This window comes from Nyctereutes procyonoides, unplaced genomic scaffold (genome assembly GCF_905146905.1).
Source record: "Nyctereutes procyonoides isolate TBG_1078 unplaced genomic scaffold, NYPRO_anot_genome, whole genome shotgun sequence".
Taxonomy (NCBI): domain Eukaryota; kingdom Metazoa; phylum Chordata; class Mammalia; order Carnivora; family Canidae; genus Nyctereutes; species Nyctereutes procyonoides.
Genome location: NW_026575148.1, coordinates 6,295,098 through 6,310,574, shown reverse-complemented (window position 1 = coordinate 6,310,574; position 15,477 = coordinate 6,295,098). Strand labels below are relative to the sequence as shown.

Sequence of the window (15,477 nt, the reverse complement as noted above, 5' to 3'; positions counted from 1 at the left end):
CTAACTAGAAACTAATATTTCTTATAGTATGTGTAAAAAATTACTGACTTAAAAATATAGGAAAAAAACCCTTGATTTTTATTCAGAACTGATATACTACTAATGTAACAGTTTTTAGTTTAGATTATAAACCCAGTAATAAAACACTCAGAATTTGTATCTTGTTAAAAGATCTATTTCCAAGATAAAACTAAAGTGTGCTTCTTTAGCAGATTAATTGCTGTGAGATCATCACTTTAGTTACATAAAAGCTAAATGGAAGTTTTAATGTTTCTTTTCCAGCTGTACCACAATGAAACTTATTCCCACTAGGAAAGCAACTCCAATTTCAAAAGTGGTTATTATCCACACCCTTTCTTTTAGTTTTACGATAAATTGATGTTAGGAAAAAAAACTGCAAATTGAAACGTAAATTCATACTACACATTAAGATTTTAGATAATCTCAAATCTATTACTTAGTTACTACTTATAATCTTAATATTTGGCAAGACTTACTATGCACCAGTATGTTTTCACTTACAGAACAGTGGTTACATGGAGTAGGAATAAACTTTGTACACAAACTGTGAAAGTAGATCAAGGGATCAAACTGTCAAACTTGGCACATTCACTTCATTTAAAAACCAAGAGAGTATTATTGTAAATTTTAGAAATGTTTATTTTACAAACACACAAAACTAAAATGAGTATTTTAGTCCAAGAGCCTACAGAGAATAAACAGGGAGCTACATGCTTATAGGTGCACATTTGCATGAATATCCTTGCCATGATTCTAAGACCTAAAATCCCTGGAATAGAGGAGAGAACATTTTGATTTGAAAAAAAATAAAAATAAATTAAAATGTTTTACATGTACAATATAAATAAATACCACTTTCATATCAAGAAATAATAAAGATTAATGAAAGTAGTGTATACCAAATGAAACTCTTTTTGAATCAAATTCTACAACAAGGAAAAAGATAATGCCTATATATTATGGGTTTTCAGAAGTTCTTTAAGTGCTTTTGAAATTTAGCAAAGCTGCAAATTCTGTCAATAAATAAATCAAATATTTATCAATAAACTATGAAGTCCATAAGAAATGACAAAGCAAGCCAGAAGTATGTTTAGAAAGTTGACTCTTATTTTTTGGAATCATCATGAAAACTCTGTGACGGAACGACACATCATTTCCAATGTCACCAATAAGGCCTCAGTGTGCACTCCAGGGCACACTTTTAAATTCTCAGGTAGTTCCTTAAGAATATTTGGAAGCGTCTGCAATGTCTTTATATTTCTAGCATAGAGATCCAATAACCAGTCAGCATGAGCACTGGTAGTTTCCTTATAATTCTTACAAGCCACAAGCAGCTCATTTAGGTGAGTTAACCCTTTGAAAGCTAAGAGGAACTCTGAAGATAAATCAAAAATTGAACAAAAATTTAGCAACATCCTACTAAGTAAAAATGAGCCGAATTCAAGTTGCTGGTGGTAAAAATGTTTCTCTGCTTGGGCATGAAAGTTCTCCACTGTATCTTCTATTTTTGTAATAGCAAATAGTTCTTCCTTGATTTGAGATGATACCACATAATCCAAGGGCAATTCTCCCTTAGAGTTCCTCTGCTGTAAAAGCACTGGGCCTGTGAAAAAGAAAATGCACAATGTTAAAACATTTTTATTTTGGTAGCTTACAGTTGTTTTCTCTGCATTTTCCCAAAGCATCCGGGATTCTGTTTACAATCACGTTTTGTACTAATTCACGTTGACAAAATTAACTGGTCATACATATTGACTGTCTAATAAAGGTGCATTAAAAACCCCCCAAATTCTAGTCAATGTCTAGTTAGGTTTGCCTAAAGCACATGCCTTAGTTCAATAAAGAATACATATAATTACAAATTTAATTAATTAATATTAAAGATTTTATTATTCATGAGAGACACACACAGAGAGAGAGGCAGAGACACAGGCAGAAGGAGAAGCAGGCCCCATGCAGGGAGCCCGATGCGGGACTCAATCCCAGGACTTCGGGAGCACGCCCTGAGCTGAAGGCAGATGCTCAACCACTGAGCCACCCAGGCATCCCTAATTATGGATTTTTAAAAAGCATATAAAACTTCAAAAGTTGTCATCTTGAAATGAGAATTTCAGTGTTCACAGAAGATATTAACAAAATATGTTCTTCTTCATTCTGTGTAAGATTCTAAAGTTATCTTATAATTTCACCAAGAGGAAAAAGTACTACTTCCTTCCACTGCTAATAGGTGACTGCACAGAGCAAAGACCGTAAAAACCTTGCACAGACACAGATCACACTATTCAATTATCCTTGCTTATGTTCAATTTTTAGTATAGATAACTGATTCACAAAAAATTAAGTGTTAACTACTTTGAGTCAAAAGTCAGATTTCATCTTTCTGTCCTACCTAGACCTATAAATCTACTTAGCAAACACTGAAGAGTTTATCCCCTAGGCAATCAAAGATAATATGGGAGGTGGAGAGGGGAACAACAATGACTCAGTATTTGGTCACACAGCACTGAGTACTTTGTGTCCCTCTGTCTGCCAAGTACTGTTATTGTTTATGCACTCTGCCATAAAAACATCAGAGATGTAAGGTTTTACAACTAAAAGAAGTAATAAGAACCTACATACAACATAAGAACACACATCATAGTTAAAAATTCCTAATGATATATCTGATGAAATATACATAATGGCCTAGTTTATAATTTGTATTTAATATAAATGATCAATCACTAATAATATGTTATTTAATTTTATGGAAAAAAGAAAATTCTAAACAAAAAATGCTCTCTTTTCATTGTATTTTTTTTTAAAGATTTTATTTATTTATTTATTCATGAGAGACAGAGATAGAGATAGAGAGAGAGAGAGACAGAGAGAGAGACACAGAGAGAGGCAGAAACACAGGCAGAAGGAAAAGCAGGCTCCATGCAGGGAGCCCAACATGGGACTTGATCCTGGGTCTCCGGGATCATGCCCTGGGCCAAAGGCAGCGCTCAAACGCTGAGCCACCAGGCTGCCCTTTTTTCATTACATCTCAAAAAATTGCGCCAAGTGACCCTTCTTAAAAACCAAGAACAAAATTATGGACAAGATACCAAAAGTAAGCAAAGGTTCTAGAGACATAAATAAACTTCTGAAATTACTTGTTTCAAGACTAATTCACAAAGAAGGGATGGTATTAAATAATGATGGTATTAAACCATTTGACAGGTCCAAACTCAGAATATGAGTAAGGCAAAGGTAAGTCTGCACAACTGCCAAGGGACCTCAATAAAATCAACTACAGGTAGGTGTTTCTTCTCTAATGCAATGAACTTATACTATTCTTCACCAAGAGCCATAGAAAAATTCACTTTGATCAATATAATCCCATTCTCTTTCTGAAGAGTTGGACTTAATACAATAATGGCTCTTATATCGCTTAGATCATTTGAAGTAAAGCCAAATATGGGCTTCGAACGTCACATACATGATTGAGCAGAAAAATAAAACACTTAGGAGACAGAACATCATGGTTTAGTAAACATATAATATTCAAAAAGTGGAAGAACTGAAAAATATACTGATTATGAAATGGTGTCAGTAATACAGACACACTAAGGCCTTTAGGGGGCAGGAGAAGACTATAAATAACCAAATTGCTTAAACTTCCAAGCTATACAACCACATACACAGACACACACACACACACGTATATATGTATATGTATGTATATACACATACAGGAGGGGGAGGGGGAACATCTAAAGAAAATATGCATTTTATTTTTATGCAGAATGAAACAGCTTTAATTATAGAAAAAAATAATTTTAAATTTCAAGTTAAAATCAGCACAAATAAAAGTAACAGGAAATTTACACAAATTTTTATTTCTGCATTATAAGCTAGTCATCACTTTTCTTTTGTTTCTCTTTTAAAAACACGAATCAGTTTATCAGAAAAATTTAACATAACATTTATATTATTTAGTTTACATATAAGAATGTCACTGAAGAGGGGGGTGGGGGTGCTTTCTGAAATGCAGAGATCAAAAATCAAAAAAGCATCAGATGAATATTAAGCTAGTTATCTCCATCTCAAAATCTCTGCATAACAGTTATCACCATTTGAAAAAATTCTTCCCACTGTAACTTAATTGACTGTAAAATGTGAATGAAGAAAAGGTATTCCAGGATATCTTTTTTTTTCATAGTCTGTAAAGAAATAATTCATTAAAAAAAAGATTAATCAAGTTAGCTGTTATATACAAGAAATGAAACAAGAATGGAAAACCCAAGTAACCACAATGGAACACTTACATTCATTTATTAATAAGCTTTCAGAAATGGCTGGTTCACAAAGACATTACACATTTTAAGTAAAAGGACTAATATTTAAAACCGTAACACACTCAATCCAAAATACACTCTCATACACAAACCTAAATAGGCTTTATAATTAATAAAAATAAATATTTACATATTATGAAAAGGTATCCCTATTAAATAAAAGGTGCTTTCATTCTAGGAGACTTTTTATCTTTTTCACTAATATGAAATAAAGGCATTTCTCCTCACAGATCTTAAACAAAAAATGCTATCTACCTTTGAGGGAATTCATCAAAAAGCTGGATAATTTATCAAATCCCGTTTAGCATAAATGCACTCACCCCCATGCTGTAGTAGCAGCTTGCCAATTTCTACATGTCCGTTTGACAGTGCATCATGCAAAGGAGTCACCCCGTCCACTTGAGTGAGCAGATCTACCTCTGGACAACGTTGCAAAATTTCCTGGACACACACTGTGTTGCCATAGTTACAGGCTTCATGCAAAGGCGTCCAGCCAGCATTGTCTAAATTAGAAATCAAGGCAAGTTTTAAAACAGCAAAAGTAGGACTTTTGGTAGTAAAGTATCAATATTCTGCTTCCTTTAACAGTGTGACTTTCTAGGTGCTTCATATAGAAATACTGTGTCTTGATAAAAATGCCTAAGGCACAGTCTTATTTCTAATTGTCAGAAAAATATATTAAAACAGCTGAAAAATATTGATTTTGAGATCTATCAAAATATGGACAAATGTGTTTCTGCACTATTAGTTATAAATCAATATATGATGAATTTCTTGGTTTTGCGACTGGTAATATTTGAAAGCTATGCTAGATAAATATACTTAAATGATTTTTCTTAATGTTGACACAAAACTATTTAATGCCACAAATATTAAGACACTGGATCAGACTACAAAAATGTAGAACTTACCTTTAACATTGATGTCTATTCCTGGCAAAGAGAGAAGAAGAATCAATTTCTCCACTTGGTTATTTATGCAAGCTCTATGGAGGGCTGTTTCTCCTGCCATAAAAAATTAATAGATTATTCCAGAGAAGACAAGATATCAACTAAAGAAAATAATCAAAGGGCATGAACTAGGAGATCTGGCTACATGCCAGAAAATTATTTATTGAGTTTTCCTTTTGACTGGTTTAAACATCTCTTGCATTAAAAAAAAAAAAAAAAAAAGAGGGGGGAGGGATACCCACCAATCCATAGAGCTTCTGTTCTATCAGCAATTCAGCAATGAAAATTCTACTGCAAAAGGTTTAATACAGGCATTGTCTCCCCCTAGTTCAAGGTTTAAAGCTTCAACCCTGCTATAAAAGCCCCAAATGATCAGAGAACACCAAAAATACTGGGTTTTGCAGCAATAAAAGTTTAGAGTGCAATTGCCCTCTCTTAAATTTATTCATGAACCTACGTTAAATGTATGGCTCTTTTTTATACAGCATTTATAGCTTAATTCAAATGAATGTTTCTGGCTAAGCACGAGTGCCTCTACACACTCAAGTATAATTCAGAACTTCAAATCCATTAACAGATGGTTTGCTGCTTCTCAATAGGCTGTCTGGCTTGGCTACAGCAGCACAGAGAAGGAGAAATGGGGGAATCTTAATATAAACACACACACACACACACACACACACACACACACACACGCAGGGAAAAAAAAAAAACCCTAGTACCATTTAAAGCTGAATAAGAGTGACAAATGAAATGGTAAAGTTTTTCTAGGAGGGATGCAATTAGTGCCTGCTGGCTAAAAGGGTTTATATCTATCTCTGTTGTAACCAAGATTAATAAGATGTAAGTGATAATTTGATGTAAAGGGAATTTAAAAAAAAACTTATACTAAGCAATTGCTTAGAAAACAAATGAAATACTGAATCAAACTTTCTTGCTATAAAATACTAAGTAGCACATTTTTACAGCGTTCAATTTTATAGATTATCTCCGTAACTTCTACCAAAACATTTCTTTTACATGCAAGGAAAAGCTTTTGAAGTTTTTTCTCTACTATTTCTCAGTTCTCTTCCTCCCTCCCAGTTCCCTCTGCTGTTCAGACTAAAGTCATTCATATTCATTTTACTTTCTGACACAATAAACAAAGAAAAAGGACATTGTGTGGTTAATATCAGAGTTCTACTTTAATACATTTTTCACATTTTGAGCTAAATGGGCAGCTATTTTGAATTTATCAAATGCAATTATGAAGTTTTATCATGTTGAAAGATTTTAAGAGCTTCACTCTTACTACTTACATTAGTGTCCTAATGATAATTTTTGTATTAAAAGCACAATACAGCTCATTAACAAGAGACTCAGCAATTTTCTTATAGCCAGGTATAGACTCTTGGAAGGTTAACTTATTTTGTGAGTTAAGAGGTCACTAAGTAAAAGAGGTGCAGAAGTGAATTATTACAGCACTATTCTTGTTACTCCATCCTTTAGGTACTTAGGTTCCAGTATAGTTAGAACCAAAAGCCAAACACATTTCATAGTCTGGGCTCAATGCCTGGGAGAAAAGAGTCCATATGCTTAACACAGCTATGTAACATAGCTTACTCCTCATTCTTTGTTCACAAAATGTCTAGGACTGAAAGAGATGAAGACTGAATTATACTTTCAAATCAAAAGACTCTAATCCCAAGCTGCACAGGTTGAGGTGGAATAGAAAAGTAAGGCGGGCAAGTCTGGAATGAGCTCAATATGAACTAATATCTGAAGAGGAGGGGGAGAAAGGAAGGGGAGGAATATTCTATTATACTGGGTATTAAACAATCACTTTCTTTGCACACATGACCGTTCAAAAAATAATATGCTACCCAAGAAGGTATTTTCTGGACGTAGTCAAGTTCAAGGATTCATCGGGGCCAGTGTATACAATTTGCAAATACGGACTACGATCATGAGAATTTCCTAGCATGAATTAATTTAGATACTTGGAATACCTTTTAGATTAGTCTTGTGAAAATTCATCTTTGTAACTAAAGAGGGGCAATTCTCCTTGGAACATGATAATTCTCCTTCTGACTTCTTTTTCAATCTTTTTAACGATGAGGAACATTTAGCAAGGTTCAGCTCTCTGAAAATAAAGTAAGAAAAAAAATGAAAGCTTGTTTTTCACCAAGGCATGGCAGTGTACATTACATAGTGAGTACTTTTAAAAATCTAGCCTCCTGTTCATTTAAACCCCCTTATTCATTCAAATCTTTACTGCTTTTTTTATATTTATTTTGAATGTGCAGTAACACATTTTTATGCATTCATTTTTATTAACCTCATACCCCCAACTGCCCACTGAAAAGTTTATGAATATGGAATGTCATGTAGAGGAAGAGACCAAGTAAACTACATTTGGCAAAGAGAAAACAGCAAAATGCTAAGATCCAAATGCAGGCTCCTGCTCCCCATTCTTATTTTCATATTCTGATCCGATTCTTCCTAAAAACATTTTAAGGTTTTATGAATTTTTTAGAGCATACTTTTAGAAAAGGTTTTGCATGTGGGGGAAGCTACTGTAACAATTCAGAGTATCTTACGTGCCTATGGATTTTGAAATCCAATCTTTAGTATATACAAATAATAACTTTAAAAACAGGCAAAATAGTATTAAAGATTTTGAAAAAACAGTTGCATTTTCTTTTGAAAAGCACTTGATCTTAATCCAAAGAAAATATGTACCTTGAATTAAAGAAAGCAATGGTGTTGATCATATGTATGTATCTATACATCTCAAACTCACTTTGCAGTTTGAATTATATATTCAGACAACATTATAGGTAAGGATAAAGTTTAAGGAATTTTTCCGAAAAAGGGCTATATTAAAAAAAAAAAAAGTTGCTATATAAGCATCACTTACGGTAACTCTGGCAGCCCTTCAACTTGTTTCTGTTTTGTACCATTTAGCATTAATAAGGCTCTCTGAGATTCAAGGCAAGGCCGCTGTCCTGTTTTCTTTGGTATCTGCATCTTTCCAGTCCCATGCACACCAGTCTTCCCCAGAGCTGGCAAATAGGAATATACCTGTTGCAAAATAATATTATATTGCTTTCTCAACTATAAAGACCTGGAAAGCAGTCAAAAGAAATTACCAAATTCATTTACCATTACATTTAGTTATATGATCTTGGTTTTATCACTATGGCTGCTATCCTTTCTCATTTGAACATGCTAAAGAAAGCTTCTAGTTCTACGTCATTAACATGACAGACGCAAAACGAAAACTATCTTCTTGAAATAATTATTTTTTCAAATTCACTTTTGATACTCTTTTAACAAAGTTCTCATTTGGATTAGTCTAATGCCCAAGTTGTTATGGTTCATTTACATATTTTAAATATTTATGGTTTATGTACAAACGGTATTTTGTCATTTCCATTTTGGTAATGCCTTCCTTTGACAGACCAAGTCTGGAATAAGTGGAATAAGAAGAGCAAAAGTTGTTAAGGATAAGGATTACTGCAAAACAGTATTTGTCCAATCTGACCAATAAACTAGCATATTTCTTATTTGTTGAAGAAATACTGACGACAGTAGATATTAACTAAAGATAGCCAAGATAGGGTCGACTGAGTGACTCAGGTTCTGCCTTTGGCTCAGGGAGTGACCCCAGTAGGACCTGTGGTCCTGGGATCGAGTCCAGATCAGGCTCCCCGCAGGGAGCCTGCTTCTCCCTCTGCTTATGTCTGCCTCTCCCTGTGTCATACGTGAATAAATAAATAAAATCTAAAAAAAAAAAAAAAAAAAAAAAGAAAGAAAAAGCCAAGACAAAACTGGAAAACCTTGAATCAAATGCAGCTTATATAGGTGTATATATAAAATAAAAAAGAACAACCTTTGGCATCATTGACAAATTTTGCTTTTTAAATACTACACAAAATTCTTTTGGATCGAGGTTTTTCCAAAATAATTATCTTATGCGCTGGAACAAATGATAAAGAAACAAAGGTTTTTGTATTATTTTTCTGTCATCAACCTTTAATTACTCTCAAGTAATTAAAATTTCTATCACTCATCACACTTCATTTTTGAGGCTGAAAAATACCCACTCTTAAATAGATTTGAAAGTTTACCTAGATTTAAGTAAATTTGAAAGATTTAAGATTAACAAGTTCCGTCCAACTATTAGAAATAACAAAAGACAATTTAAAATGGAACTTATAAAAAAATAAAAAAATAAAATGGAACTTATGAACTTACTTCTTGGCAATTAGAAGAACTAGGACAGAGTGGTCTTACCATTTTCTGAAGAGAGAGTGGCTCAGAAGAAATACTGATGGAACTCTGTAAACACAACTTTTTAAAGACGGCCTCTGCAACAAACATTTGAAGCCAGGAGGAGGAAAAGGAACAAATGAAAATCTCTAATTCCTGTGAAGTAAAGTCTGTACAAAACAAGAGAAGTAAGTCTAGTTATTGCTATACCCTATAAAAGTTCTGTCTATAGAACATTTTCTGCATGGGTTTTATTCATTCTAATGATGATTCCTACACCAGTAAGAGTTATCCATATAATTTTAAACCACAAAAACCAAATACTACTCCTTGCCTTTCAAGAAATTTTTTTTATGGCATATATTCTCACATTTGAAACTATCATTACTTTTTATTATTTTAAATAAAGATCTTGAAATTAGGTATATACACAGATGAATAGTGAGATGATATATAAATAGATAGGTATGGGGTTTTATCACTATCTTTTCTGATTAATGTTAAGGATCTTTTCCTATAATAGGGTTGTGCCTTTGGCAAACCAGTACCTGTTTTTTTTTAATGGACATGAATGTTACTTAATTTGAGCTGACAGAAAGAAAGACATTAGACCCCTTCCCTTGACAACATCCATGAATCCTATCACTCCAGAGAAATAAATGTAAAGAAAAGGAAAATGTAAGACAAGAGAACATACAAGGACTTCCTTAGAAGTTTGTACCCACTCCATTATTGGATATGGGGGGAGGGAACTATAATTTTAAATGACAGAACCAAAAAAAACACCAACAGCCTCCAATCTCTACTTCCAAAAACCTCGTTTTCCAACAATATGGAATTGCAAAAATATACAAAAGAACTGAAAGTAATGAAAATAACTATTTCCCATGTAAAATAATCTATTTGATGTTATGAATTCTCCATTGATACTCTGAATAAGTAACAGGATGGATGATAATGTGGAATATAAAGAATAAGAACAATTCAGGAGCTAAAATTAAAACAGGAGAAAAAAAGTTATATTATACAATACAGCAGATTTACTACTGTAGGGAAGAAAAAATTTTTCACTTAGCGTTCTAAGTTCTTTTGGCTGGTCTACTAATTAAATTAAGACAGATTAATGGGAGAAAAATTCGATTATTTTCATATGGGAGCTTCATAGAGGTGAGAGGTTCAAGATAGGTAATTGAGGTTTATAAGCCATACTGAGTTAAGGAGAATGGGGGTGGGGTCTGGGGCTTCAAAGGAAAGGAAGACTCTTTTTATTTATTTATTTATTTATTTATTTATTTATTTATTTATTTATTTATTTATTTATTTATTATTTTAAATATTTTACTTATTTATTCATGACAGAGAGAGAGAGAGAGAGAGAGAGAAGCAGGCAGAGACACAGGCAGAGGTAGAAGCAGATTCCATGCAGGGAACCTGACGTGGGACTCAATCCCAGGACTCCAGGACCATGCCCTGGGCTGAAGGCAGACGCTAAACTGCTGAGACACCCAGGGATCCCCAGGAAGACAATTTTTAGAAAGATGGGAAAAGCAAATGTTTGGTAAACAAATATGACATGCTGTGAAGAGACAATGGAACACAGAGAGGAACCTAAAGAAACAAGCTTTGCCAAACTTGCCCTAGCTTATATCGTATATGCTTTGTAGTTATCCCTGGTGATAGCTCTTTCTGGACCAGTCCCTATATCTAAATTCTTTTAGGCAGTTAAGGGAGTAATGAAAAGTTCTTCCTGAGTCCCTTGATTCTTGATTGGCTTCAGCTCAAAATAACCCACATACCAAAGTGGCAGATTCTAGGGTAGCATATTCTGTTCCCCTTTAGTTCTACCTCACATTCTAAAAGTTGAGTTGGTAGACTGCACCATCTCACTGACCCAGTATCTTAGCCCTGAGAAGTGATCAGTTTAATTAGAAAAGTTGTGACTCATTTCAGGAGGGAGGGATGATGGTGGGCTCCCAAATAAGGTCTACACTGTACAAAATATCAGGAATTTACTGTTATTTGCAAAAGAATAGCAAATATTAAGAGTTGCAGTAGAGTATAATCTAAATCACTAAGTTGTGAAGGCAGTCAGTCAAGATTTCTAGATGCCTGACTCAAAACATCTTCAGATGTAATGAGGGCAGGCAGTAGCAAACTGAAAGATTTTCATGGTTTGCAGTTTCAGGGTCTTTGGTGAGTTTTCTGAGTGGCCACACAGCAATAAGCATGAAAACTGTCCATGCATGAGCTGCTGTGATCGTTTCTCTAAAGTTTATATCAAGTGGTCTAGCTTTTGCCTCCACAGCTTCAAGAAAAGGGCAGTTTCAGTTCTCAAAGTTTCCAAGTCAGAAAGGTGGGAGAAAATTTAGAAAGGTCAGTTTGGACAGTTACAGCCAAATACTGGAGGGACTTAGATGAATTTTAGGATCTAGTCCAGTTTACGGGCAAAAAACAAGACCTCAAAGACAACAGCTGCAACAGAATTTGATATCCATAAACATGTATTACTAAAACAATTTTTCTCTCTACAGTCACCTCCATTTAATCAACTATAACCACAATAAGACTATGTCATTCGAAAATCAAGTCTTGTTTTAGTAAACGTGGCCTGATTATTTACATAAGTGCAGCCAGAATAGTTACTGACCATACAGGCTCTTCGAGATTTGCTTTTTTGGAACTTTTCATAAGGAATCTCTGATTGAACTTTCATTATTATTATTATTTTTTGTATTTTGTTTATCTTTCTTTATAATCTCTACACCCAACGTGGGGCTTGAACTCATGACCTGAGATCAAGAGTTGCATAATCTTCCAAGTGAGCCAGACAGGCACATCTCAGATTGAACTTTTAGAAGATTTTAAGACTAGGAAGCCAAGCCAAGGTCCTGCCATCAGGCTTTATACCTATACATGTTATGGATGTGGGTAAATTCTTCTTTACTCGAGGTCTCTAAAACATCCAGGTTTCTGAGCCTGCCAGGAAGTGACCTTGTTTACCTGGTAAGGCTGCTGGGAACCCTGAAAGCAAGGTACCAGGCTGTTTTTCCAAGGGGATTTAATGGCTCCATGAAATCAGGCTTAGTTCCTTAAAGCTGTCTGGTCATATCTGATTCTATTCACATTCTCAAATATGACATTCCAGCCAAAGTTTTGGCAACACAACCAATGTTTCCAATTGTGTCCTGTTAAAGGAGAACAGTTTCTTATTCAACTTATGCAAATAACTACACTGTCATGAAAATAAGAATAATAAGCTTCTCACTTCCAGAGAGATCAGATAGGGAGAAAAAGTATGAGTTTCATCTTTGTTTACAAAGGTATACTTCACCCACTTGTAAAGTTTCCTTGAAAGTGAAAAATGTAACATTAAAGACCCAGCAATGTTTCAAACAAAACTCATAAAAATCATAATCAGTCTCATTAGTTTATTCAGTCCCATAAAATTCATTCTTGATCTTAAGTTTGCAGTTTTATGAAGCCATGTTTCTCCATCAGAGCTCTGCAAATCCACATCCAGGTAAATGTTAAAATCTTAAAATGATCAGAAACATATTCTAGAGTATTTGTCACAGTCCTTTCCATGAATTTGAAGTATGAAATGTATTCACAAAGGCAACAGAGTAGAATAAATCTCTATAAATAACAGACTTAAAAATGGCTGTGCTTAAGGGTCTGCTAAGAGTTCATTACAATGTAATTAACAAGAAAATTCGGTCATTTCTATGGCACACATCTTAAGACGATAGGTAGAATTACAAGTGATAACATTATACCAGGACATATCAGATTTCTGGGAATTTTCTATTATTTTTGGAACACTTCATTCATTACACCTATACAAATACAACATAAAGAAGCCTTAAGTATTACTTCTTATTTGACAGTGTTTCCCATATGATTTAAACCTAATTAGTTTAGAATCACTCATATGACAAGGAGAGAGAACATTCTTTTACAATATTCCAGACATCTGCAAAATCCCAAATTTAATTAAAAGTCAAAAAAGACTTCATTTAGAATTTAATTTTGGGAAGTCTGTCAAGAATATCAAAAGATTTTACAACCCTTGGTCAAACAGGATCATAAGCCACTGTGAAATAATTTAACGAAAGTGACAAAGACTGCACTCAAATATAGAAATTTAGTTGGGAAAAAAACAAAACAAAATCTTCGCTCTTTTAATAGAGAAGCCTGTTTTCTTAGGTAATCAAAGACTTGACAAAGACAACAAAGGAAATTATTTTGATAACACAGAGAATCTTTGTTTTCTAGGCTGATTATTTAAAAGGTGAAGAAATACCTTTTACATTATCAAAAGCAAACAGATCTTCTAAGAAAACTTTAGCAGATGAAAAAATACTTTTTGTTTTACTTAAACATGAGTACATTACTGATATCAAAGGTTATTCTTTAAAAAAATATAACAAACTCATTTAATTCTAGCCAACTTGACCACACAAGGTAAAATTCTCTCTCTTTCACATTATGAAACAATCAAGACTAAATTATTTATTTCTCCCTTATCAAAAACACATCTCCATACCTCGTACCTTTTCTTAGCCAAAAACTCAATTTATTTTCCTTGCATGTGGAGTTATTTTTCCTATTATTTCCAGTAGTCTTAATTACATACATTAATTAAAATTCTTAACCCTTAGAAAATTTAATTTCCAGTGAAAATTAAAAGGAGACAATTGTGCTATTACCAGTAAATTTTGAATATATTCTACAATCTCCAAAAGTATATTGTTCTTCATACTAAACTTGCAAAAGTGACAAAAGACAAGTTTACCAACACACCAAGGATCTTTAGTTCCTCTGTAAAAGGAAACCAGAAGTAGATAAACCTTCATACAGTAATGTATTTCATCAATTTAGAAATGAGCTAGGTATTTAATGAATTTCCATCATTTAACGTGATTGAGAAAAACTCTGTAGGGTTTAAGAAGTTAGCAAAGAGATTTGGAAAGCTATTTAAGTACATATGCCATAAAACATAATTATGTAGAAAAAAATTCACCTAAAAACTCTATCCTACTTACATATACCTAAAGCACTTAATCTCAACAATTATATTTAAATTACCTATGAAAACTGTCATAAGACATTAGACAAAGTCCATTTATATGGACTGTTTGCTTTTAAGACAATTAAGTAGACTTCTTTTTAAAATTTTAGCAATACTATCCGGAGATAGAATAATGTTATACATCTACCACATACACACACACACACCTGCAAACACCCTTAACAGTTTATGTTTTAAAATTTTAGCCAGGAGATGGGTATAATGTAAAACTCACTAGTTTATAAAAGACCAGTTAGATCCAAATTTTGTTTCGACAAGTGGAATAAGTTCACCTGCTCAGATGGCTAAAGCTCTTCAGTATGGAAATGACATTTAAGATTTTTTTATTAGCTTTATTTCCAAACAGTTCCTTTGTGGACTACTTCTGATAAAAACAAAAACACAAAAAAAACAAAAAACTTCTCCCAAAAGTTTGCATTTCAAAGAATGGCTCTTGGGTCTTAGAGTTATATGGGTGTAGAAAATTTACATCAGAGAAGTGAGTATCCAAGTTTTCTCCAAAGATGGAGCTTTTGGGGCATATTTGCCTATTAGCAGAGATGTAGGGTGGTTGCTATTTAAATTTTTCTTTCCTTTTCTATTTTCAATGTCCCAATCTCTTATAATACCTACAAGCATTTTAAGACTTATATAGAAGATCTGGGGATGGTAATTGTTTCTAGGGCTTCATTTCTGGTTTGGCAAAGACCTGTAAGATAAGGACTTATATGATGGAAAAGATTTCCAGCTAAGATAGAAACCTAAAGATTTCTAGATCTACAAATTCAGGGTTTAGCGCAATACACGTCTGTAAAGTTTCTGTAACGCGTTTTAAAACGTAAAGGGCTTCTTTCTGATT

The 15,477-nt window shown here is 33.5% G+C and overlaps 1 protein-coding gene across 1 annotated transcript in view; it reads right to left on the bottom strand.

Moving 5' to 3' along the window:
* Positions 1-644: 644 nt before the first annotated feature.
* SLF1 (SMC5-SMC6 complex localization factor 1) overlaps positions 645-15,477 on the bottom strand; it is a 77,015-nt gene continuing 62,182 nt past the window's right edge. The window contains exons 16-21 of the mRNA XM_055312904.1: positions 9,572-9,717; positions 8,193-8,356; positions 7,282-7,415; positions 5,255-5,347; positions 4,664-4,846; positions 645-1,624 (exon numbers count right to left, since the gene is read on the bottom strand). Of these exons, the coding sequence (XP_055168879.1) occupies positions 1,143-1,624; positions 4,664-4,846; positions 5,255-5,347; positions 7,282-7,415; positions 8,193-8,356; positions 9,572-9,717 (1,202 nt within the window). The 3' untranslated portion in view covers positions 645-1,142. The remainder of the gene's footprint in view (positions 1,625-4,663; positions 4,847-5,254; positions 5,348-7,281; positions 7,416-8,192; positions 8,357-9,571; positions 9,718-15,477) is intronic.